The 26377-nt window shown below is 40.7% G+C and overlaps 1 protein-coding gene across 2 annotated transcripts in view; it reads left to right on the top strand.

Moving 5' to 3' along the window:
• LOC134345407 (SH2/SH3 adapter protein NCK1-like) overlaps nucleotides 1-26377 on the top strand; it is a 228892-nt gene that overhangs the window by 172077 nt on the left and 30438 nt on the right. The window contains exon 1 of one of the 2 annotated variants that reach the window (XM_063046027.1): nucleotides 8014-8483. The exons of the other annotated variant lie outside the window; for it this stretch is intronic. Coding sequence (XP_062902097.1) covers nucleotides 8450-8483 — 34 coding nt within the window. The 5' untranslated portion in view covers nucleotides 8014-8449. Of the gene's footprint in view, nucleotides 1-8013; nucleotides 8484-26377 lie in introns of those variants that run through there. 2 annotated transcript variants of the gene reach the window in all.

The raw sequence follows: 26377 nt of genomic DNA, 5'->3' as shown, positions 1-26377 counted from the left end.
GAGATGTCTGGTCATATTTTGAGTAAGTGAGAGCATTGCTGATGATAGGGTTTCCCCTTATTTTTATGCTTTCTGCTGTCTTAAGTTGGAAAGCTTGTCTTATTTTCCCCTTGCTTAACTGGGATATGGGGACTTTCCTGGCTCTTTCAGTCATTATGTTGATTGCATGAGCTCTTGAAAAGTAGTTCTGTTTTCATGAATCACTTCACATTTTAAGGGTACTTTAAGGCCCTGAAATTGTTTGTCTGCAGAGACTCTAAAAGATAATTGTTTGTGAAATGGGTGTTTGTTTTAAAGAGTTTTACCTTCTATTGTACTGCAGTTGTGAAATTAGGTAATTTATGCTGGTATTGCTGTATCACAGAACTCCTCAGGGTGTAAAACGTGGATGTTGCATCATTGCTTTGCCAGTCTAATCTTTTGAACTGAATTATTTTAAATGGTCCACTAAATTGCCATCTTTATTATTTGATAAATGTGTATTCATATCCACATACTGTTGTTACTGGATTATTATTTAAATTAAACTTGTTCTCCCACCTGCCTAGGAAGATCTCTTACTAAATGGATTGATTTTAGTGACGGTTTCCCTTGTAAGGATGTAAGTAATTTGAAGCTTGTAAAGAATATGTAATCTTAGCAATCACAATTTGATCGTACATAATATTTCCCTCTTGTCTTTGGGACATTCAAACCTCCACACAATGAACTGCCAAATGGCAGTAATTGGAAATTGCATCAGAGTACTTGAATGAACAATATATTCTTGGAATGTTAATGAGCATTCAAAAGTATGTTATTGGAATCCGAATGCCATATGGCTGGTAAACATCCTTGTTTGCAGTCATTAGATCTGCACGATCAAATTCAGCTTTGAACAAAATATTTCTGGCATTATTATTATGAACAAACATTTGCACTTTCTTGGAACAAACTCCCTTGGAGCTAGCTTTCCATAATTGAGTTTTTATAGTGTGCTTGCTAACAAACAGAAATACTCTCACCTGATAGTCTGGAGGTATCTACCATAAAGGGCGCATATCGATAACCATTCCATTAAGCAATTTATTTGTGTTCAAAAAACTTATCCAGTTACTTATATAGATCAGTAAATTGATAAAATTGTGAATTGTACAATTCCTTCAAGATTAAGTAATTTCTATTTCAGTGCTTTTAAAAAAAGGCTTTTCATATTGCAAACAAGAGAAAACTTGTAGATGCTGGAAATCCAAGCAACACACACAAAATGCTGGAGGAACTCAGCAGGCCAGGCAGCATCTATGGAAAAGAGTACAGTTGATGTTTCGGGCCGAGACCCTACAGCATGCTGTCAGTTTTAGTATTTAATGTGAGAAATCATTTGATTCAAAGTGCCACATTACCTTGCAAATGGCCAGGAGAAAATTTATCTAAGTGTTGAACTTGTGTTGTACTAATTTGTTCTTGTTCAAGTGCTCTCAGATTTGTTAAGTGCTCCAATATATTTCAGCGCACTATCTACATTCCATAGAACAGTGAGTCCAAGAATGTAACAATTATGGTAGGTAAAATTACGAACAATATATTTTTTTTAAAACCTTCTGTTTCTCCTCCATATACCCCCTTTTTAATCACTCCCAGGACCTTCCTGACCAGAGTTTCTCCTGGTACTTCTCCCTTCTCCGATCTCAGTTAATACTAACACCTGCATAGCTACCCTTGGTTTTACTGGCAACCACTGTGCCGGCCCTGTTCTGCTAATTCTTGCCCAACATGATTGGAATATGTTTTATGTCAGCACATTTAGTTCTGGCTGTGCTGTGAAAAGTCATTACAGGTTCAAGTTGCACTTTTCAACAGTCATTGGGCATATAATACAGGCTGACATTTAAGTGCATTTCTGAGGGAACACTGTGCAATTGAGCATTTGGCTGTTAAAAGTAAAGCACTCTGCTGCTCTCAGTGGCTGTAGATTTCTCTGATTTTTGAATAAGGCAGGAGCTCAATGTATCCTTTGCCTAACAATAAGTTATATGGTCAGAATCCCATTGGTCCAAAGATCGGTATCTGTAATAAGTGTCCACCCCCTGCTATGTGTAGTGGTTGACCTTTAATAATGTATATTTTCTATTCTTGCATTTGGCTGATATATTCCATGCATGTCTTAGCATTTCACTGAGTGACTTGATGGATTTTTCATTCAGTGCTCACTGACCGAAACTGATATTATCTTGTCAGTATTAGCAATGTAGTACTTTAAAAAAAATGAATGGCAGAATAAATTTGGACAGACAGCAAAACTGTTGCTTTTGTTTCATCTTTTGCCTTGTGCAATTTAAAAACTAATAGCGTTGAATTTCAATATCCAGGGGACTGAATGTACAGCACTCTTGGGCGCATGTTTAAAAAAAATCAGTAAAGTGAAGATGCTTTCAAAAGTAATGAGGTTTCTAAATATCAGAACATTAACTCTAAAGAACAGTAGATAATAAAAAACTAATCAAATCAATATTTAGTGTGACCACCCTTTGACTTTAAAACTGCATCAGTTTTCTTAAGTACACAGCCATGCAGTTTATCAGAAAATCAGCTGATAGGTTGTTCTAAGCATTTTGGAGAACTTGTCAAAGTTCTTCTGCTGAGTTTGGCTGTTTCGCTTGCTTGTCTCTCATGGTGATCCCACACAGCCTCTGTTGAGATCAGGCTCTGTGGAGACCATACCATCTGTAGCAGAACTCCTTGTTCTTTTTGCTGAAGATTATTCTTTATCTTTGGTCGTGTTTGGGGTCATCGTCCTGCTGCAGAATGAAGTTGAGACCGATCAGACCCCTTCCTGATGGTAATGCCTGATCAATAACAATCTGCTTGTACTGTGGATTCCATTAATTCTGACCAGATCACCAACTCCATTTGCAGAAATGCAGCCCCCGACCTGTGAGGAACTTCTGCCATGCTCCATTGCTGATTACAGACACTCATCCATGTAATGCCCTCCAGCTCTTCTACAACAACCTGCCTTTTTGAGCCAAAAATATCAATTTTCGACTTGTCGGTCTAGGGCACTTGCTACAATTGTTCAGCACCCCAGTCCTTGTGTGTTTGTGTACAGGTGAGTCTCCACTTCAGAGAATGACATTTGGCAGCAGTTCTTACATGAAAACCGCTTCAGACAAGATATCTCTGGACTATAGAGGGGTGTACGTGGGTTTCAGTGGTTTCTGAATTCAGAGCTAATAGCAGTGCTGGACTTCTGATTCAGAAGGTACGTCGATTTGATGTATCTTGTCTGCAACACTGTGTTTCTCATCCTCAACCTTGTGCTTCTTCAGAAGAGCTTGGACAGCATATTTTGAAGCTCCTGTCTGCTGTAAAATTGCTGCTTGAGAGTGACCTTGCTCTCCTCGTATGCAGACAAAGAGATGTTCCTGAAATTCTGAGATTCTGTTTTTGTTGGTTGATTGAAGAATGAGGAACATGGATAAAAGCCACTACTTGGACTTGGCTCATAGATCAACCCAAATCTCATTGAGAGGTGTAGCAAGCTGCAGAGGATATTATCTTATTCCTGTATTCCCAAATTTAAAATGTCACTTTTTTTTTGAGGTTTTTCTTCACCTAAGTCATTACAAGCAGTCTTGGTTGCTCTTAAATTACTGCTGCATCCCTTGAAGTATATATTCTACATCTTGTTATGACTTAACATCAGAACATGCACCCCAACATGGGGAATAATTTTCCTTCTGTCTATCCTGCCCTATGTTGCCCCTCCAACATGCTAAATTTCCAGCAAGCAAGGCCTTGACTATCTGCTGCTAACGGGTAATCTTGATGCTGTCAAAAATCCTCCAACTTGAATTGAAATTCTCACCCCTGACCTGAGAAGAGTCAAACCTTTACTAACTCCTGTAGGTATCACTTGCATCTGTTAATCAAGATTGGTCTCATTCCTGAAATTCCCTTTGTCTCTTCTTTTTACTTTAAAGTTCAGAAGTTCAAAGTAAAATTTATTATCAGAGTACAAACATGTCACTACATACAACCCTGAGATTCTTTTTCCTGCAGGCATAGCAAATCTGTAGAATGGTAACTATAAACAGGGTCAATGGAAGAGCAGTAGAGCACAGAAGACAACAAACTGTACAAATGCAAATATAAATAAATAGCAATAAATAATGAGAATATGAAATAACAAGATAAAGAGTCCTTAAAGTGAGATCATTGGTTGTGAGATCATCCTCCTTTGTTCAAGACGGCTGAGGGGTAGTAACTGTTCTTGAACCTGGTGGTGTGCGTCCTGAGGTACCTGTACCTTCCATCTGATGGCAGCTGCAAGAAAAGAGCATGGCCTGGGTGGTGGTCATCTGTGATGATGGATGCTGCTTTTCTTTGGCTATGTTTCATGTAGATGTGCTTAATGGTTGAGAGGACTTTACCCATGATGTACTGGACTACCTTGCATTAGATTTTCCATTCAAAGGCATTGGTGTTCCCATACCAGGCTGTAATGCAGCCAGTCAATACATTTCGCTCTACACATCTATAGAAGTTTGTCAAGGTTTTTGATGTCATGCCGAATCTCTGCAGACTCCTAAGGAAGTAGAAGCACTATTGTGCTTTCTTTGCAACTATATTTGTATGATGGTCCAGGAGAGGCCGTCTGAGATAGTGACACCCAGGAATTTAAATTTACCGACCCGCTCCATCTCTGATCTTCCCATGAGGAATGGCTCATAGACCTTTGTTTTCCCACTCCTGCTTACAATCAGTTCCTTGGTCTTGCTGGCATTGAGTGAAAGGTGGTTGTTATGACACCACTCAGCCAAATTTTCAATTTTCCTCCTGTATGCTAATTCATCACTACCTTTGATACGGCCAGCAACATACTTTGACTTACCCTTCAAATAAAACTACATTGACATGCTGTCCACAGAGGTGACACTTCTTAACTTTTTGTCTTTAAGTGTCTTGATATGGTGAATCTGATTTTTGCATTCTAATATCAATGTATATAAGTTTCTTTCTTAAAATCTTCTATTCCTGTAGTATTTGTGCGGTAGATTTAGAGTTGTGAAGGATATTCTTATTTATTTGATTTATTTAATTTGGAGGTACACCATGGAAAGAAGCCCTACGGCCCAATGCCTAAAGTGGTCTACATTAATTGTAGTTTCATTAATTAGTTGACAGTAATAAATCCAGTCATGAACAAAGCTTTAAATGCTGTAACACTACTTGGGCACTTGATCTGAGCAATTGACGTATGTAAATAAAACCTTCAATGTAAATTGCTGAGTGAGTGAATGGAGAGAAGACCAGCCTGATGCTTCAGAATTAAAATGTTTTTTGAGTAGGTTTGCTATTTTGAATCAAGTATGTTACCCTGGTGTGATAATATACAGTTTAGTTTGGTGTAGAATGTGCATCTTTTCGATGAAGAAGCAGACTACATTATACTGTACTGGTAATACCTGTGTTGTAGGAACCATGTATCGTTCTCTGTCTGCATTGTATTCTGTGTGTGTTTATTATGCTTATTATGGTAGCTGGCCACTTAAGTGGGGGCAAGGTAAAAGCAAAGGGAATAAGTTACATGTTCTTGCTGGTTTCATGGCAATTTGTAGCTTGGGGACTGGTGGAGGTATACCTTTGCTGTCCGTTGAAATAATGCTTATTGTATGTTTGCTCCTTGCTAATAAAAGATTGGAATAAGGAATTCAACTCTTTGGAGCAATCATTGGAGCTGTAGGCACGTCTTGCAAGTATAGCAACACCTTCAGGGGTCACAGGCTGGTGGCAATTGTTTCGATTTTGGATCAATTTTTGCTGCTATGAATGCTTTGGCTGTTGGGAAACGAGGTTCATCATTTCTCCGATTCCTCCAAATCGCTTCCCAGAAATTTGAGATCCGAAATAAATATATCTGAGGCATTTTGGTTATGATTTGAAATGTCCAAAGAAGTACTTGTAGTACTCAAGATAGTTATTGCCAGACCTAGTTAGTTTTGTGTTTAAAGCTAGCTTGTGCAAGCCAAGCAGGTAGCATTTGTAAATTTAGATGTTGCAAAAGCTTCTTTCTCACTAAATTTTCCTCTATCTTCTTTCATCCTAAAGACATATGGATGCCTGTACAATTTGTAACGCTTTTGTCTTGTTTTACCCATGAACTCTAATTTTTATCACTTAAAACACTTTATGCTAAAATTTCTAAATTAATTTTGTGTCGTATGTTTTTTGAAACTTAGATAAATGAGATTAACTACTCCTAACAAATTATCGTTAATTTCTTACCTAAATAACTGGTGTAATGTAATTTTCATGAGCATAGTGTGGATCATAGTTTCATCTATTTGGTGAGCTTTGAGAACAATTCTCAAATGTATAGAATGTTGGTCATAAGCAAAGTTTTTAGCTGTAATCTCAGAAGGAAGATTGGATTGATTGTGGCAATGCTGCTTCAAACTGGTTTCATTTACACCAGTGCTAAAATTGCTCAGCAAGTCCAGAATATGAACCACAGTACAATGGTTTGATTGCTCATCCTTCCTACAGTCCCCACTTCCGTCCCTCTCATCCTCACAGGGAGATGCAGCACTTCCTCTTGGATTCCCTTACCAGTCTTCCTCTAGTCACACCCTCTTGTCCAAATATGAAGTAATTAATCTAATGGGTGTGACTGCTTCCCAAAACCAATTCCAGGTAAGTTTTGCCCCCTCTGATGCATCGCAGTGTTTGAAGCTCAGATTCCAGGTCATCAGCCTTGAGCTCAAGTTTCTCGAGCAACCAGTACTTGGTGCACGTGTGATCACCAGAATCTGCAATGGGGTCAGTCAGCTCCCATGTCATGCAGCCACAATGCATCACCTGATGGTGCATCTCCGTTTCATTTAATTTGATGTGATTTGGTATCTTTTCAGTTGTATAAAACTAGTACTATAAATAATTTCCATTTTTGGAAATATTATAATTAACCCTTTTTTACCACAAGACAGAAAATTTAAACATTGAGTGATGATTAAGTGTCTCATAAATCAGTAGAGGTAAGATGACATTAAATATTGTTTTGAATTATTCAACTATTTACTGGATGGAGAGATCAGAGAGGACAATTCTAAATTTGATGATTATTTCAAGATCAGTGTGTGATCTTGGTGATTTTTCTGATCAATAGGTTCTTTTAGGAGTCCAAGAATAAGTGAAACCTTGTTGCTTCATTTTTGTTTATTTTAAACTTTAAATAAGGAACAGATACAGAACAAAGTTGCTGGTGAACGCAGCAGGCCAGGCAGCATCTCTAGGAAGAGGTACAGTCGACTGTACCTCTTCCTAGAGATGCTGCCTGGCCTGCTGCATTCACCAGCAACTTTGATGTGTGTTGCTTGAATTTCCAGCATCTGCAGAATTCCTCGTGTTTACAGATACAGAACATATGAATCTAACGATCCTCAGGGAAAGACAAAGAACTAGATATAAAGATGGAGCCTTTACAAAAGCCAGCACTTTTTTTTACTTCAGGTAAGAACGCATTCTTGAGAAAAGGAATGACCAATTAAGACACACAGTCAAGCACATGTGTCATGTGCTAATACTTAGACAATGAGAAATGAAAAAGTTAAAAAAACTTATCTATATTGAGTTTCCACCACCAGGCGGAGACAAACATCACTTACTGTGAAAAATATACAAGTTAAAAATACAAATTGTGTTAGTAAAGTTACCATTTTAGTCTTGATTTTAAAAAAAACTATCTTATTAAAAGCATAATAAAGTAACTGATTCTAACACCAGCAATAAAGTGGATGTGGTAATCAAGTAATTAGTTGACGGATTGCAGACATTCTGGAAATGTCTGCTATGCAAATATTTTTGAAAGTTTATTCTTGTAGTTTTGGTTTTGGATAAGTGTGGGAAAAATTCTCAGGTCACACAATCTAAATATGTCAACCTAACCAACCTTGCATTGCTGTTTGCTAGCCACGTGTATATAAATAAATAAAGGTCATCTGGACAGATCATTAGTCCCTACTGTGCATTTTGTTCAAGCATAAGGTTGTTGAAGTAGGTAGACAGGAAGCTGTAACTGATCTTGCACAATACTAACTGGAAGAGAATGCTGCTATATGGGGATGAAGGAAATGAATGGGAAGGGAAAAAGAGGAAGTGGATTTTGAAAGATTGCTGCAGTTTTTTTTGGTCACTGAATCTGATTGAATCATTCTTGCAACTAGTGATAATTTCTGAAGTGATGTAATCAATGTTACCATAACGACTTGATTCATTTGTTAGACAGGTTTTGTGAGACTTCAGACCAAGCCCTGTACAATGAGTGGTTGTAAATTATCTGAAATGTTTGGACTGATTTGCTGATTGGTTACATGCTCTAGGATTGGGGAGTTTCTTTGCTGATAATTGTAGCATAATTGCTGAGTGCTTCACTTGGTTTCATTTTACTTGGGAGTTGACACAAGCAAGAATGGAATCGGTTAATATTTTCAAGCAGTTCTTCGGTAAGTCTTTTTCTTTCTAAGTTTAGTAACTACTTGTCTGTTTAATTGAAGTAAGTAGAAATGCGTAGTCACTGCAAGTTTTACATTTTACTGAGATTTCTGAATTGTGGTTAACGATGTGGCAGGAGTTTCTCCCCTCTCCTTTAAACTGCACTGTGCTTTACAAACCTGCTAATGGAATTTATAAACGTTGGTCCAGGTAAAAACAAAGCATGAAATTATTTTGCTTTGTTATTTGTAAGTTGTCAGAATCCATTTGTTGGAAATGTGAGTTGTTGGAACTTTTAACATACTTTACAGTTTTAATTGGTTAACACTGAAACTGTGGACTGTAACATTTGTACACTTATGATTTGTGTTTTGAAATGGTGTTTTGAAAATCTTTTATTTTTGAGTACAAGTTCTCTTCACTGTAGCAAGTTGCACACTATGTACCTGATATATTTGGGGAAAATTACTTGGAAATTTGAGTTTGCAGCTTATTACTATGGCTGATGAGCATATGTTGGAGGTATTTCATAAAACTTGCTTTCCTGTGTTTGTATATTCTTCACCCAAGTGTCAGTGGAAAATGAGAGGTTTGTACAGTTCAGTTTACTTGTATTTCACACCTCTAATTGAAATGAGAGAGGAGAAAAATTTCAGTCAGGAAGGAAGTGTGAGGTTAGCTATCCCGATCCTGTCAACTCTGCATTAATCTCATGATTGCGCAAACCACATTAACTAGGTTTTAATGATTAAACTCAGAATTTCTCTCGTAACCATTGAGTACTACTGAAGAACTCTGGAAAAACTGCTGTCAGGTATTTGGCCACGTTGCCTTGGTATCTCCTTGTGTGGCTTATATCCAAATTTTATTTACATTCCTGTGAAGCAACTTGCAACCTTTTGTTAAATAGTATGAAAAAGGCCGTACTTCATAGCAATTATCACTAGAATGCTTTTGCAGGCACTCACAAGTATCTTCGGCATGGGGCCAGCTTTACCTGCCCATCCCAGGTGACTCAACGATGAAAAAAAAGTGTGTTTGTATAAAAACACAAGATGCTGGAGGAACGTGGCAAGTCAGGCAGTATCTATGGAGGGGAATAAACATTGATGTCTTGGGCTGAGACCGTTCATCGGGACTGGAAAAGAAGGGGGTAGAAGCCTGAATAAGCAGGTGGGGGAGAGGAAAGGAAGTTCAAGCTGTCAGGTGGTAGGTGAAACCAGGTGAGTGGATAGGGGAGGGGTATGAAGCTGGGAGGGCTCCTCTCTTCCATACCCTGTTCTTGTTACCCTCTCACCTCCCATATGCTCCTCAACTCCCCTTTATCTTCCTCTCGTCCCTCTCCTTCCCTTTCTACTATGGTCTACAGTCCTGTCCTATCTGATTCCATCTTCAGCTCTTTGCCCCTTCTACCTATCTTTCCTCCCCTGCTCACTCATGTCCCCCCTCACCTACCCCCTGCCAGCTTATACTCTCTCTGTCACTCTCTTCCTCACCCTCCCTCTCGCCTTTGTTTTTGGCTTCTGCCCTCTTCCTTTCCAATCCTGATGAAGGATCTCATACCGAAACATCGACCATTTATTCTATGTGATAGATGCTGCCTGAATTCTTGAGCTTCTACAGCAGTTTGTGCCTTTACTCAAGATTTCCAGTATCTGCAGCATATTCTGTTTAGTTGCCTACAAGGCAGGTTAGGTTTGGGTTAAATATTTCAAACTTCCCAACGGAATGAAATTTGCATTTCTGAAGAAAATTCCCACTGACAGCAGTAGATACCCAGAACAAAGATATGGCAAGGTGTGTGTCTGTGGGAGGGAGGGACCGCAGTAGTGGGAGTTGAGCTTCGGGAGAGAAGTCCAGAGGAAAATTATTCTGCTTAGATGTGGATGATAGCATAAATTAGATTTTTTTTAAATTATGGAAACTAACCATTTGATATCAAGCTAGCAGGTTAAATCCATAAATTGAGTTGATTATCGCCATGCTTTAATGTCCATACTACCTGGACCACGAAATGCCAGTAATCATCACTGACCCCACTCCTGAAAATTACTGTATGCTGTGATGGCTTTATTTGTTCTGCCATTGTCACCATTGTCCAATAGCTTGCTCACATTTGCTGATTTTAAACTTACAGGTGAAGTGCAGAACTAGAAGCTCATTTGTCTATGATCCATGTTTTAACATCAATCTGTGATTTGAGGGGGTGGAAGGGAAGGAAGGGAGAAACGTCGACTCAGACCATGAGAGGCCTGTGTCAGGCATTTTCATGCCTTACAAGGCGCAGATTGGAAGTCTGTGTGGGGCGCCGCTCCTCGCACAGACTAGAGTAATGTGTAATTAAGTGCCTTGCTCAAGGGCACAAACACGCTACCACAGCTGAGGCTCGAACTAGCGACCTTGAGATAACTAGATGAACGCCTTAACCACTTGGCCACATGCCCAAGTGAGGGGGTGAGGGAGGTAAAAATTAAAATAAAAATAAATAAAAATAAATTAAAAATAAAAATTACAGTGGAAGAAGAGGAACATGTCAGAAGCTTGTTTCAGTCAATATTACCAGTTTACAATCATCACTATAATCTCTGTTTTTGGCCCTTGGGGTTTCAATAATTGAAGTTTAAAATTGAACCACTGATATTCCAGAAAACCTGTCTATAAATGTTAACTAAATATGGCAGCGTGATTCCTGTTGACAGATGCAGCTAGTGTATTCTGAAGGAAGCAATGAACTCCTGACGAAGGGTCTCGGCCTGAAACATCGACTGTACCTCTTCCTAGAGATGCTGCCTGACCTGCTGTGTTCACCAGCAACCTTGATGTGTGTTGCTTCCATTTTAATATCATATTTTGTGAATATTTGTTTCGTGCACATACCATGTCTTTTGAAAGAAGTCTTTCTTCATTCTTGCATGCCAATAGCACTCAAACATGTACAAGGAAGGATGTTGGGTAATCTCTTTCTTGTGTGTTGACCTGTTCTGGTGTATGGGCCGAGTAGTTTAAGAAGATAGAACAGCACAATCTTTGGCCATTTTTAAATGAAAACCTAGTCTTTGTTCAGGTGAGATTGATGGCCTTCAATTGTGTTGATCTGTATCATTTTGAATTGTTAAACTTCTAAACAGGAAGTAGAACTCAATTATTCTGAAGGGATTCCCTCACAATTGACTGAAGTTAAAGTAAGGCTCCCTCATTTTAATTCGTGTAATGATACAAATTACCAGATGCATGGGAGCAGGATAGTTGCATTTTGCTAGTTGAGCCTACTACACCATTCAATGAGATCATGGCTGATCTGCCCATGGGCTCTGCTCCACCTACCTGCCTTTTCCCCATCACTGTCAATTCCCTGCTATTCAAAAATCTATCAATCTATGTCTTAAATATATTTAGTGAGGTAGCCTCTACTGCTATCTCAGTAGTTGTACTGCTACCCCCTGCAGAGAATTTGACATTCACTACGCCCTTGGGGAAAAAAAGTTTATCCTGATCTGTTCTAAGTCCGTTCCCCTGAATCTTGAGGTAATATTCCCTTGCTCTAGTCTCACTTACTGGTGGAAATTACTTTCCTGCAACTACTTTATCTTTTCATTATTTTATTTTTCTATAAGATACCCTTGCATTCTTCCATATTCCAGCAAATATTGAACCAGGCAACTAAGTCATCAATTTTAAAGTCGGATATTTGCCCAGGGCAGCTTAATCTATCAATAGCCACATCAGTTAGTGTACTGAAATGGTTGTAGTTCATATTGTGCAGTGTACGTTGCAGTATAACCTTTGTCTTGCTGGATTGCATCATTTTTTTCTTCTAAGATGATTTGCATAAGGTTTTTCAGTTATTGGTTGTGATTTTGTTTCAGATAAAAATATTTTTGTAGATCAACTGAGATTATAACATTATATCGTGATGGTGATTGTATTTTGGGTGCCTTAGATGCATATTGTTACATCAAAAGGTTATTATTTTTGTCCATACTGCTCCTCAACCCCCTGTTTTCCAAAATCCATTCAATTAACTAATCAAGAGGATAGGTGTGACCATTTTGGTGGGTGGTTGTAGTTAATCTCAGTTTTTACTGCTTTTGTAACTCATTAAACAATAGGGATTCGGATAATGGTTTTCAAATGTAGAGTATCATGCATACATTGTTGAGCTTGTCTGTTTAATCTTTCAAATGTATAGTGTTGAATTTCAGTAAAGCTCATTGTATAATTTGTGGATCAACAGTACTGCTTTTATTCCTAAACAGTGCAATGCATCGCTGTACTGTTTGTTCAGAGGTAGCAACTGAATGATTTAAATCTGTGTACATCAAAGGGTCATTTATTATCAAAGTATACAACTCTGAAATTGTTCTTCTCCAGATAGCCATGAAACCAAGGGGGGAAAAAAGGAATGGCAACATAATCATCAACCCCCAAATCCACATCACGCCCCCCCCCGCACAAAAAACAAAAGAAATATAACAGGACCATCAACTCCCAAATACCCCCTCCTCTGCACAAAAAAAACGAGAAAGATTGGATGAAAAGCACAGAAAACTGTAAGACTTGGTGGGTTGGGGGGGGGGGAAGAGAAGAGTTTATAGTCCAAGTCGATATCTGTATCCAAAAACACAGAAAAGCTCAGTAGCATTCTCCAGCACAACAGTAAGCCACACAGCCTCCTCTCTCTGGCAGCAGAGCAATCGAAAGGCAAGCATTCGGCGCTCACCTTCTGCATTTGCTTTCACGTTTCAATCTGCTGTACTGATTAATACTTCCAAATAATAATATGCTGATTGAATTACTGGTATTTCATATACATTCCTAAGTGTTACTGCTGTAAATAAGTTCCAAACTACAATAAAACATGTTTCATTATGTGACGCCAAACCAAGTTATCAGACGATTGATGCTAGAGAGAGATAAGGGAGACAATGGAGAAACGTTCAAAATGTTAATGAGAGAGGAGAGAGAGATAACGGAAAGGAAACACAATTCAGAATATTGTGAGCGTTGGTGCACCTCGAAAGGGGTCAGTGGGGATTATGACAGACTGCTACAGCTAATACTGATTGAGCAGTTTAAAGGTTGTGTCCCTGAAGGTATGAGGCCCTATCTAGATGAGAAAGAGGCAGAAACCTTAGCCGCAACTGCTAAGTTAGCGGATGAGTACGCGTTAACACACAAAGTGAAGTTTACCCCGAGTAAAAGCTACCACAAGGGTAGTTGAGAGGGTGGAGATAGTCTGCCGGAAAAGCCAGAAAGTAAGCCAGGCACTAGTAAGAAGGATAAGGAAGACAGGAAGCAGTTTGGTAGGAAGTCTCCTGGGGTTGTATGCTATAATTGTGGGAAAGCCGGTCACTTTGCGTCCAGGTGCTTTGCCCCAAAGAAGGAGACGGGGAAAGGAAAAACGACGACTCTGACTGGCTGTATTGAGCCGGCAAAAAAACTGCTAGGGGAGAAGAGATCTGATAGAGTTCAGGAAGGGCGCGAGAAGTTTATTTCGGCCAGATTGGTGTTGGTGAAGGAGGGGTCAAACCCAGTTCCAGTACAGATCTGGAGAGACACTGGAGCTTGTCAGTCACTGATCTTAAGGAGTGTTTTAGACTTTAGTTCCGAGACCGAGACTGGGGAGGTCAGTGTGATAAAAGGCATTGGGAAAGGGACTGAGGCAGTACCTTTGCACCAGATACACCTAAAAAGCGACTTGGTCTCCGGACCGGTCACGATAGGGGTGAGGCCCGAACTACCGATGGAAGACGTGGAGGTCTTACTCGGTAATGACCTTGCAGGTGGAGATGTGTACCCAGCAGTAAAACTGACAAGCAAACCTGCCAGCATTGAGACCCCGCCCATGGACTCACAGGTTTATCCCGTTTGCGCAGTGACTCGGCGCATGTCCAGAAAGGCTGCCGAAGCGAATGTGGATTTAGCTGAGACGTTTTTACCAGCCTTGTACCAGGAGGGGTTAGAAAGTGAGGAGAAGGAGCATAGTAGAGCGGAAGGAAGTGAGGGAGTTGAGGTAGATTTATCATTAGGGAGGAAGGAATTTATACAGGCACAGGAACGAGACGAGGAGCTGATGGTTTTGACGGAGACAGCTCTCTCCGAAGCAGAATTAAAAAGGGAGCAAGTGGGCTATTATGTGAAGGAGGGATTACTAATGAGGAAATGGAGACGAAGTACTGTGCCCGCAGATGAGGAATGGGGGGTGGTGCACCAGGTGGTAGTGCCGAAAATTTACAGGGACTAGATTTTTAACCTGGCCCACAAGATACCCCTCGGTGGACATTTTGGGGTGAGGAAGACAATCGATAGAATTATGAAAGAGTTCTACTGGCCGAACATGAGGAAGGATATTGTTGAATATTGTAGGCGATGTCATTTATGTCAGGTGGTAGGAAAGCCAATTCAGGTCCTTCGACCGATACCCGCTTTCGGGGAACCTTTTTCCTGAATAATTGTGGATTTTGTCGGTCCCCTGCCCAGAACTGCAAGTGGGCGAGAGTATGTGATGACTATTATGTGCACCGCTACCAGGTTTCCAGAGGCTGTGCCCCTGGCATGTGTCAAGGCTCTCGCAGTGGTAAAGGCACTTGTGAAATTTTTCACTACGTTGGGGCTGCCCACGGAAATCCAGTCAGATCAGGGGAGTGTCTTCACATCTCACACATTCCGACGGATGTTGGATGAGATGGGAGCAAAGCAGGTTTTGGCCTCCGCGTACCACCCGAGTCCTAAGGGGCGTTGGAACGATTCCACGCAACATTAAAGACTATGATTAAAATTTACTGTCAAGAGAACGCTAGGGGCTGGGATGATGCTTTGCCTCTTTTGCTATTTGCCGTGAGGGACACAGTTCAGGAGTCATTGGGGTTCAGCCCATTCGAGCTCGTCTTCGGTCATCGGCCCAGAGGCCCCCTGACCTTACTGGAAGAGCAATGGTCCAGTCCGGCAGTCCAAGTTAATGTGATTGATTATGTTTTAAAATTTCGTGAGTGGCTTAAAAGGATCTGTGACCTTGCCAAAGAAAATCTACGACACTCCCAAACTAAAATGAAACAATGGTATGATAAGCATGCCCGCGAACAAGTGTTTCAAGTGGGCGATCGGGTCTTAGTTCTGTTCCCAGTGGTAACCAACCCCCTCCAGGTGAGATTCCACGGTCCGTACAAAGTAATTAAAAAGATAGACCCTTTGAATTATGTTATCGAAACGCCGGACAGGCATAAATCCACAAAGTTGGTACACATTAACATGTTAAAAGGTTATCACGATCAGAAAGCAGATCTAGTTGGTGTTATCACGAAAAATAATGAGACTGGGGTGTCAAATGATACGGGGAAAACCCATCTTGAAAAGATAAATATGGTGCCAACCCGATTGGAGAACTCTATTGTTTTGGCCAATTTTGCTGATAAGGTCTCTCACCTAACCCCCGAACAGAGCGAGCCACTGATAAAGCTAATTAACCGGCACGCAGATGTATGTCCCGATGTCCCGAGGCGACGCAAAGGGATGGTGCATGATGTTGTGGTCACCTCAGACCAGCCTATTAAACAACACCCCTATAGGATGAACTTGGAGAAGGGCAAGCTAGTGGAGAAAGAAATTGAACACATGCTAGCCACAGATATTATTAGGCCATCCAAATCGTAATGGGTGTCCCCCTGTGTGGTTGTCCCGAAAGTCGATGGGAGCATACGATTCTGTACAGATTATAGAAAAGTGAACGCCATCACAAAAACTGATGCGTACCCCATCCCAAGGATAGATGATTGCATCGATAAAGTCGGGAGAGCTAAGTACATCACAAAGATCGATTTGCTGAAAGGGTACTGGTGCGTTCCTTTAACCGACCGGGCTAGAAAAATCTCAGCATTTGTCACTCCATCCGGGTTATATGAGTATAATGTTTTACCTTTTGGCATGAAAAACGCCCCAGGGACCTTCCAGAGGATGATTAATTCAGTGATAAAAGGGTTAAAGAATGCAGAAGCGTATATTGACGATTTCGTGGTCTGGAGTGACATGTGGGAGGGGCACATTGTGGCAGTAGAGGAACTGTTTAAATGACTGTTTGAAGCCAGCCTGACAGTGAACCTCGCAAAAAGTGAATTCGGCAACACGAAGATCATTTATCTGGGATTTGTGGTAGGACGGGCATCTGGCACCGATGCAGGCTAAGGTGCGGGCTACCTCTGAAGTCCCCACACGGACAGACGAGAGACCTGAGAAGGTTCTTGGGGATGGTGGGGCACTATCGGAAGTTTTGCAAAAACTTTGTGGATATTACCCTCCCTCTTACTAAGCTGTTGCCAAAGAATGCAAAGTTTGTGCGGGACGACCTTTGTTATATTTGTCCGGCACGGAAACCACTGATAATTTACACTGATCACAACCCATTAGTGTTTTTGGCCACTATGAAGGATAAAAACAAAAGGTTGCTAAGTTGGAGCCTGGTCTTACAGGAATTTGATATTAAAATAAAACATATAAAAGGAACAGACAATGTGATTGCTGACTGTCTGTCAAGGTGTTGAAAACTTAAAGTTCTCTGTATTAGCAGAATAGCTGATGACCCTGTATATTAGTGTGTAGCTAATAATGTATTCATGCCCATAATTTGTACCCCGGTAAAAATCCTTTGAAGGGTAGGGGTGTGACGACAAACCAAGTTATCAGACGATTGATGCTAGAGAGAGATAAGGGAGACAATGGAGAAACGTTCAAAATGTTAATGAGAGAGGAGAGAGAGATAACGGAAAGGAACTTTGAACCTGAACTGTTTGAAGTTTGGTGGACAGGCGATACCCCAGGAGGGGGATAAAAAGAACAGGTTCGCTAAGGCACAGGACACCATGAGATCACGAGATAACAAGACCCTGGAAGAGCGGTGTGCCCCCACAAGTTGGTGAGAGTTTGGAGGTCCGGTTCGCGGGAACCGACCATAGACTCACAGGGTGTAAAGGTACGATCGGTGGGAACCTGGTGTGTGTGTCCACCCTTGCCTGGGTGCCGGGTTCACTGCAGAAGAACGGTCGTATCCGGAACGGAGGGGTCACAGTCGGTGACCACAGCGGGATAGAAGACATAAAAGGGTCCGCCCGAAACCAACTGTGAAGAACATCAAAGCTCTGCCTGAATCAGATGTGCATCCCCCCCCCCCAACGGCACAACAGCGATTACTGCGAACTGTACTAAGCTGAACTGAACTCTGTGTCACTTGAGACTGATCATTTTACCCCTAGACTGCAATAGAGCTTGGTTTGATTCCTATTACCCTAGTTCTGTGTACACGTGTGTATTATCATTGCTAACCTGTTGCATTTATATCCTTACGATTAGAGTACTGTGTTACTTACTTCTTTAATAAAACTTTATTAGTTCCTAGAAATCCAGACTCCAACTAATGGTCCATTTCTGCTGGTTTGGCAACCCAGCTACGGGGTACGTAACAATTAGTATTGTATATATTCCAGAGTATAATAATGCATGTAAACATAATCTTGATTTTCTGTGACAAGAAATAAGTGATATCAAGGATAGATTTTGAAGCAAAGCTGAATCTGGCTGTAGTAAGTATTTGTTAATTATATGTAGAAGCATTTTTAATTTGCATTCAAATATTTTTAAAAAGTAAGTCTGTCTGCATTGCTGCTGTGTCCTCCAGCACTAGTTTTATTTATTTTCCATGGTAGCATCGAGGTTAACGCGGCACTATTACAGCTCAAGATGTTGGAGCTGAGCGTTCAATTCTGGCACTGTCTGTAAGGAGTTTGTACATTCTTCTTGTGAGCATGTGGGTCTCCTTCGGGTGCTTGGTTTCCTCCCGCATTCCAAAGACGTTCCGGTTAGTGGGTTAACTGGTCAGTGTGAATTGTCCTGTGATTAGGCTATGTTTAAATATGGGGTTGCTGGGTAAAATGACCTGAAGAGCCTGTTCTGTGCTGTATCTCTAAATTTAAAAAAAATGCTGTAGTTTTTGCAATAATTCCCTGTAACCTGTATGGATGCCCAATAATAATACAGTTCCAAATATTTTATTTTTCTCTATTGCATATTTCCAAGAACTTGTGTAAATGTCTGGCATTGAGCTGTCAACACTGTATCAGGACTGCTTGCAGTCAATAAGTACTTCAAGTGCACGAACCAGTATTTAGGAAGCTTGTTCCTTGCCACGCTTTGTGGCACATCGGGCGGCAACCTTGCCGTTTCGTTAGCGTTTTTGTCTGCTTTTTAACGAGGCAGAATTGCTAGCCCGACACTCAACTCTACACAGATGGAAAGCGTGCAAGGAGCCAGCCAGATTTGAACCCGGAACCATTCATCTCAAAGTCCTGTGCAGAAGCCACCACACTACTGACCAGCCATTTTGGAATGTGTTAGACTTTAAATAGAGACAAACTAGAGGCTGAGATTGCAGAATATTACTGACCAGTTGTGGCACTGAGTATTTTAATGATTTTAAAAGTTTGTCTTTTACTGAGATTTAATATATTTAATCTTGCCACTTTCACAGTGTGAATGATGAACAGGCTTTTAGCTGCCAGGGCTGTTGTACAATTGTTTAGGTACAATTTAGAACTGATTAGAGTGTCTGCTGATTTCTGTCAACCTGGACAGGCCCTTTGGCTGCTGCATGGAGCAACCAGCCCAGTGTTTGATGGAGAAAATTCAATGAAATGTGGGAAAGAGGTATCATATTTGTAATTTGTAGCTGCATTAGAATCAAATCAATGTGAAGTGCCCACAAATTAGGAGCTTCAGAAAATTGGGGAAGATCAACAACTCTGTGTATTAGTTTCCTTTTGCTTTGTATTCTTGAGGTATTTACTGTAAATCTAGTATGACACCTAACTAAAATTATCTTCGTCCTAAGTTATGATTTATAATATAAAAAAATTAAAATGAAGAGGAGCCATGTGCAAAGTTTTGTTGCCTATGACATATAGGAAGGCAGAAGCTGTGTGGTGCCTACAGCTTACGGCGCAGATGGAGATCAGTGATCCGCAGTGGCCATATTTGCAGTGCACCAGGGTAAGGGGTCATCACTTGTGATTGCTCGATTGAAGGTGGTGGGACTTCAAGTGAGGCAAGTATGGAAATCCGTCAGGGAGATGGTAGAGCTTCAGTTCTTGTACTTGTCCAACAAGTCAGTGGTTTTTATACTGTGTGGATGATGGCAGAGAAAGCTGAGTAAGTGAAAATTAGAGTTAAGAGCGGAAAAAAATAGTACTGGTAAGGGACTATATAATTTAAAAGGCTAATGCTCTGTGCCATTTAGTAGAAGTGCCAGATGCTGCCTGCTGATATCAAGGTAAAGGACTTCTCTGAGGATTTGGGGAAGATTGTTGTTGTGAGACCGTATAGATAAACATAACACAGAAAGGACTAAGAATTTCTGCTGGGGAAAAAGTACATGAGCAGCTAGGATTTAAGTGAAAAGGACGACGAGTTATAATTTCTGAATTACAACATGAGCCAAGTGCAAATTAGTGCAGAGGTCAGAGGATTAAAATGCTTTGCTTGAAGGCTGGTGTAGAGAAGATGTGGAAGAGAGGTTGGTCAGTTAATGGAGTGCTGGCACCAGTAACGACGGAAAATAATTATTATTTAACAAGTGCTTGAATCAGCATGGGACCAGCATCCTGCAGAGTAAAACTTTAATTTTTCTCTAGCTGCTTACATGCACCTCCACAGTTTAGATTAAATGACAAGATTGTAGTACACATAGGGAAAGCATGTAATGACAACCAGGCTGATATGAAAGGAACAGGGCATACAAACAATTCTTCAATGCAAAGTTGGAAGGGAAAAAAATCGTTAACAGATAAAATTAAAAATTGCTCAGCCGCATGTATATAGTGTTGGCATGAATGTAGATTGCTTGATCTCACAAAAATAAGAAGAAATGTGGCAACTTTTTTTCTGGGCAATTTGACATTTCAGTACGATAATCAGAAAGGAAATAGCAGTGACAATAACTGACAATAATCGGTGAGATTGGTACCAGAATAAGAAATTATCTTGGTTCTAATCAAGGTGCAGAATCGCTTTGGGTGGAAATTTTATAAAAGGAAAAGAAAGTAATCACTGGTGGGAACAGTCTATAACCCACTCTCCCAAGGGCAAATCGAATTGGTAAGGCCAGCCTTGAAGTTTATGGAGTGCGCATGATGTTCTCTTGAAGAATGCAGAGTGGAATCAGATTAGGAACAGACTATATTTGAAACTCTGCTGTGCAATGGGAATAGTTTGCTCAAAGTTCAAAGTACAGTGTGTCACCATATACAATGTTGAGATTTATTTTCTTGCAGGCATTGACAGTAAATACAATAGAATCATTGAAAGACTGCACCAACAGGGCAGGTACCTGGTGTACAAAAGGCAGCAAACTGTGCAAATATAAAAAAAAATTAAGCAAATGAATATCAAGAACATGGGGTGGATGTTATTATGTGTGTAAAGAACTTCAGTTCCTAGTGTGCAATGCAGGCGGTTCACCCGGAATCGGAAGTGTCATTGGTGAGCTGGTTGCAGACAATCGTGTGGAGCTAGAGCTGTTACTGTAAATAAATGTATTGGGGTTTACCCATGCTGTTTGCCTTTATTAAGAACAAACATTGACAGCGAAGAGTCCTTGAAAATGTGTCCATGGGTTGTAGAACACTGCAAATGTTATAATCCTATTCAGGGAAGCAGGGAACAGTAAATAATAAAAATTCTGAATTCCATTATTAAACAATCGTGATTAGCCAGAAATTTAGAAATTGGCATATAGTCAGTCTTTTGTTCAAAGTGAATAGTATTGAATGCATTTACCAAGATCGTCTTAGTATCACCAGCTGTGTTGTGAAACAGAGTATTGGAAGATCTATGATCACAAGTGCTGACAGTGGGAGGTTTGTCAGTTTTACTGTAACTGTACTTCTAAAAACTCTTGAAACATTAATGTTAAAAAAAAAGTTTGTTATATATTTCTTTGTCGCTGAAGCTTGGGAAGAAATCTACGTTTGATCCTGGGTCGTACCAAATTTAGTGTGCACATTTGTTTCCTGAGTAACACCAGAGGCTTCGTAACATAATTTATTTGCAATTTTTTGAACTTCATAGCAATGTAGAACTTTTTCCAATCTGAGAAGGGGAAAAAAAAAACAGAAGATGCTTTAAGTACTCAGCAGGTCAAATTGCATCTGTGGAATGAACCAAGATTTAATGTTTTAGATTTCAAGCATCTGTAGATATTGATGTTAGGAAGTTGTATTTCATTCTAAAATGCAGGTCACTGGACTTCCAGGTAGATTAATGGAAGAGCTTCATAATACCTGCGACCAGTGCATGCTAATCTGGATGCAAAGCTTAGAGCCATATAGCATGGAAACAGATCCTCAGCCCAACTAACCCACATCGACCAAGATTCCAGTCTGTGCTAGTCCCATTTGATCCTGGTTGGCCTATATCACTCTAAATTTTTCCTATCCATGTGCTTGTCCAAATTCCTTCTAAATGTTACTTAATCTGAACTTTTTTTGGCTTAAGATGGTGTACTGATGATGTGCGACAGCTTACTGGTAAATCATAAGCCACGAGAATTAACTAAAGATGTTACTTAAAACATCTTTCCTGAAGCAAATTGGCAGGCAGAGGCGAGGCTGGTCTGGGGGTTGATCTGTGCTGGGGCACAGAGTGAGCGATTTGGAGAGGAGTCGATGCGGAAGAGTTTGGATGCCAATCCACCAAACCTGGGTCGCTCCAAGAGCCGAGCCGATTTGGTGAGATTGGGAACAGCTACAGGCTGGGCAGCCCGGGTGCGTGCTGCGCCTGGATCTGAGTCCTGGATTGTGGCACTGGTCGGTGCTTGGACAATTTAAACGTGAGCTCAGGTAAACTGGAAAGCCCAAGTGTCAGGTACAGAGGTGAGAGTCGGGCTGATTTCACTTGCTCTCCCACGAATGTTTATTCCTTTTCCCGCCGCACCTAGGTTGTGAACTGATTCAGCCGTTGTGTGTATCAGTCCTGCTGCTGTGATGAACTGGGGACCAAGGCTTGGGCCTACTCTGACTGCTCCGGGAGGAGATCTGGGACTCAGTCTAGTTCAGGGTGCTGTTGGCTTCCTTCTGTTGTTTGAATGATGTTTGTTTTATTCTCTCTCTGCACAGTGTTTTTTGGTCTTTTTTAAATTGGGTTATTCATGTTTCTTGCTTGTTGGCTGCCTGTGAGCAGACAAATTTCAAGATGTGTAGTTTATACATGCTTTGATAATAAGTGGGCTTTGAGTGTAACTGATAAAGATTCAGATGTGACCTGTACAAAAAGGAAGGGTTGCACTTGAATCCAAGGGGAACCAATATTCTTGCTGGCAGGTTTACTGGAGCTTCTGGGAATGGTTGAAACTAATGTGGCAGGGGTTGGGCATCATGTGATAGAGCTGAATATGAGCCTGCAGGTTTACAAGTAGATGATGGATGTAACATGAAAGTAAGGAAGGACAAGCCACTGATTGGGTACAAATGCAGACAGTGCAAAGAGTTGAATTGTACCACAGACAAAATTCAAAAGAGCAAAGAACGTAGGACTGCAGGTGCTGAATTTAAATTTGTGTAGCATTTGGAATAAGTGGGTGAGGTCGTAGTGCAACTGGAGATTGGTCGGTAGGACTGTGGGCATCACTGAGTTGTGGCTGAAAGAAGGCCATAGTTTGGGAGTTTAACATCAAAGGATATACCTTGTATCAACAGGACAGGCCGGAAGCCGTAGGCAGTGGTGTGGCACTGTTGGTAAGAGATGGAATTACATCTTTAGAAAGAGGTGTCATGGGGTCAGAGAATGTTGAATCTTTGTGGGTGGAGTTAAGGAACTTCAAGGGTAAAGAAAAACCATTGTGTGAATCATATGTAGGCCTCCAAATAGTAACCAAGATGGGGTGAGATTGCAAAGAGAGCTGGAAAAGGCATGTAATAATGGTAATGACACAATTGTAACGGGGGATTTCAATATGCAAAGGGATTTGGAAAATCGGGTTGGTGTCTGATTGCAAGAGAGGGAATTTTTTGACTGCCTATGAGATAGCTTTTTAGAGCAGCTTGTGCTTGAGCTTACTTTAGGAAAGGCTATAGATAGGTAGCCTTTAGATATACTTTATTGATCCCGAGGGCAATTGGGTTTCATTACAGCCGCACCAACCAAGAATAGAGCATAAATATAGCAATACAAAAACCACAAACAAATCAAACAACAAAATGCAAACTATGCCAGATGGAAAAAAGTCCAGGACTTATCTTGGATTGGATGTTGTGTCATAACCCAGATCTTATTAGGGAGCTTAATGTAAAAGAACCCTTAGGAGGCATTGATCATAATATGATTGAATTCATACTGCAGTTTGAGAGGGAGAAGCATAAGTCACATTTATCAGCATCACTATGGAATAAAGGGAATTACAGAGGCATCAGAGAGGAGCTTGCCCAGGTGGATTGGGGGTGGATACTGGCGGGGATGATGGCAGAGCAGAAGATGGCCGAAGTTTCTGGGAGTAGTTCACAAGGCGCAGGATAGGTATGTCCTGGAGAGGAAAGAGTTCTCAAATGGCAGGGGTAGGTAACCATGGCTGACAAAGGAAGTTAAGGACTGCATAAAAGCTAAGGAAAGGGCATATAGGGTAGCAAAAATGAAGGGAAGTTGGATGACGGAGAAGCTTTTGAAATCCAACAAAAGGCCACCAGAAAAGCTATAAGAAGGGAAAAGATAAAATGAGGGCAGACTAGCCAATAATATAAAGCAGGATACCAAAAGTTTTTTTCAGTTATATAGAGTGAAAGAGAGGTGAGAATTAATACTGGACCACTGGAAAATGATGCTGCTGAGGTAGTAATGGGGACAAAGAAATAGGAAATGAACTTAAGAGATACTTTACATCTGTCTTCACTGTGGCAGACACTCGCAGTGTGCCAGAGGTCTGTGAGTGTCAGGGAGCGGAAACGAGTACCATTACTTTTACAAAGGGATAAGAGTGCGAGGTAAACTGTAAGGCCTTAATGTGGATAAGTCATCTGGACCAGATGGACTACATCCCAAAACCCTGAGAAGGGTTGCTGAAGAGGTAATAGTTAGTTGCATTGGTCATGATCTTCCAAGAATCACTTGATTCTGGCATGGTCCCGGAGGACTGGAAGATTGCAAATGTCACTCCACACTTTGAGAAGGGAAGAAGGCAAAAGAAGGAAATTATAGGCCAGTTAGCCTAACCTCAGTGGTTGAGAAAGTGTTGGAGTTTATTATTAAGGATGAAGTTTTGAGGTACCTTAAGAATAATGATAAAATAAGTCAGTCAGCTTGGTTTTTATAAAGGGAAATCTTGCCTGACAAATCTGTTAGAATTCTTTGAGGAAGTAACAAGCAGGGTGAACAAAGGAGAGGCAGTGGATGTTATTTACTTGGATTTTCAGAAGGCATTTGATAAGGTGCCACACACAAGGCTGCATTAACAAGATAAAATCCTATGGTGTTGCAGGAAAGATGCTGCCATTGGTAGAGGAATGGCTGACAGGCAGGAGGCAGCGAGTGGGAATAAAAGGGGCCTATTCTTGTTGGCTGCCAGTGACTAGTGGTTGTAACTCAGGGGTCAGTATTAGGACTGCTACTTTGCAGATTGTCAGTGATTTACACGATGGAATTGACGGATTTGTGGCAAAGCTTGTGGATGATATGAAAATACGAATGTGGAAAGGTAGGTAGTGCTGAGGAAGCAATGCGATTGCAGCAGGACGTGGACAAATTGGAAGAATGAGCAAAAAAGTGGCAGATGGAATGTACGAGTAGTGTTGAAAAGTGTATGGTTATACACGTTGGTAGAAGAAGTGAAAGGGTGATTATTTTCTAAATAGAGAGAAAATGCAAAAAAGCTGAGGTGCTAGTGGACTTGAGAGTCCTTGTGCAGGATTCCCTAAAGATTAATTTGCAGGTTGAGTCTGTGGTGAGGAAGGCAAATGTAATGTTAGCACTCATTTCAAGAGGACTAGAATATAAAAGCAAAGATGTAATGTTGAGACTTTATGAAGCACTGGAGTATTGTGAGCAGTTTTGGGCCCCTCATCTTAGAAAGGATGTGCAAAAACTGGATAGAGTTTAAAGGAAGTTCACGAAAATGATTCCAGAATTGAATGGCTTATCATATGAAGAACGTTTGATGGCTCTGGGCCTGTATTTGCTGGCACTCAGAAGAATGAGGGGTGACCTTGAAACCTATTGAATGGTGAAAGGCCTTGATAGAGTGGATGTTTCCTGTGGTGGGAGAGTCTAAGACCAGAGGACGCAGCCTCAGAATAGAGGGACATCCTTTTAGAATTGCAATGAGGTGGAATTTCTTTAACCAGAGGGTGCTGAATCTGTGGAATTCTGTGCCACGGGCAGCTGTGGAGGCCAAAATATTATGTATATTTAAGGTAGAAGCTGACAGATTCTTGACTGGTCAAGGCATGAAGGGATATGGGGAGAAAGCAAGAGATTGGGGCTGAGAAAAAAATTGGATCAGCCACGATGAAGAGGTGGAGCACACTTGATGGGCCAAATAGCCTAATTCTGCTCCTATATCTCTCAGTCTTCCATGAGCATTGTACCTTTATCTCCAATGGGAAGATTCCATAAGATCGATTTATACTACTTTAAGCACCACCTGAATGATGGATGCACACATTGGAGATATCATACTAGTACACTAGAATGTAATGAAAATTTAAGGCATGCTATTTAGCCGAGCAAAATAGAATTTTATCTTATGTTACTGATGCAGCTTATATTAGTCCTGAATTATTAATTAAGAATATTGGATTTAAATTTGCTTCCTTAGATTTAACGTCAATTTTATTCACTCAGAGGTTATTGGAGCAATTAATATATCGAATGCAAAACATTA

The sequence above is a fragment of the Mobula hypostoma genome, chromosome 4, assembly GCF_963921235.1.
Source record: "Mobula hypostoma chromosome 4, sMobHyp1.1, whole genome shotgun sequence".
Taxonomy (NCBI): Eukaryota; Metazoa; Chordata; class Chondrichthyes; order Myliobatiformes; family Myliobatidae; genus Mobula; species Mobula hypostoma.
This window is presented reverse-complemented; position numbering and strand designations above follow the sequence as displayed.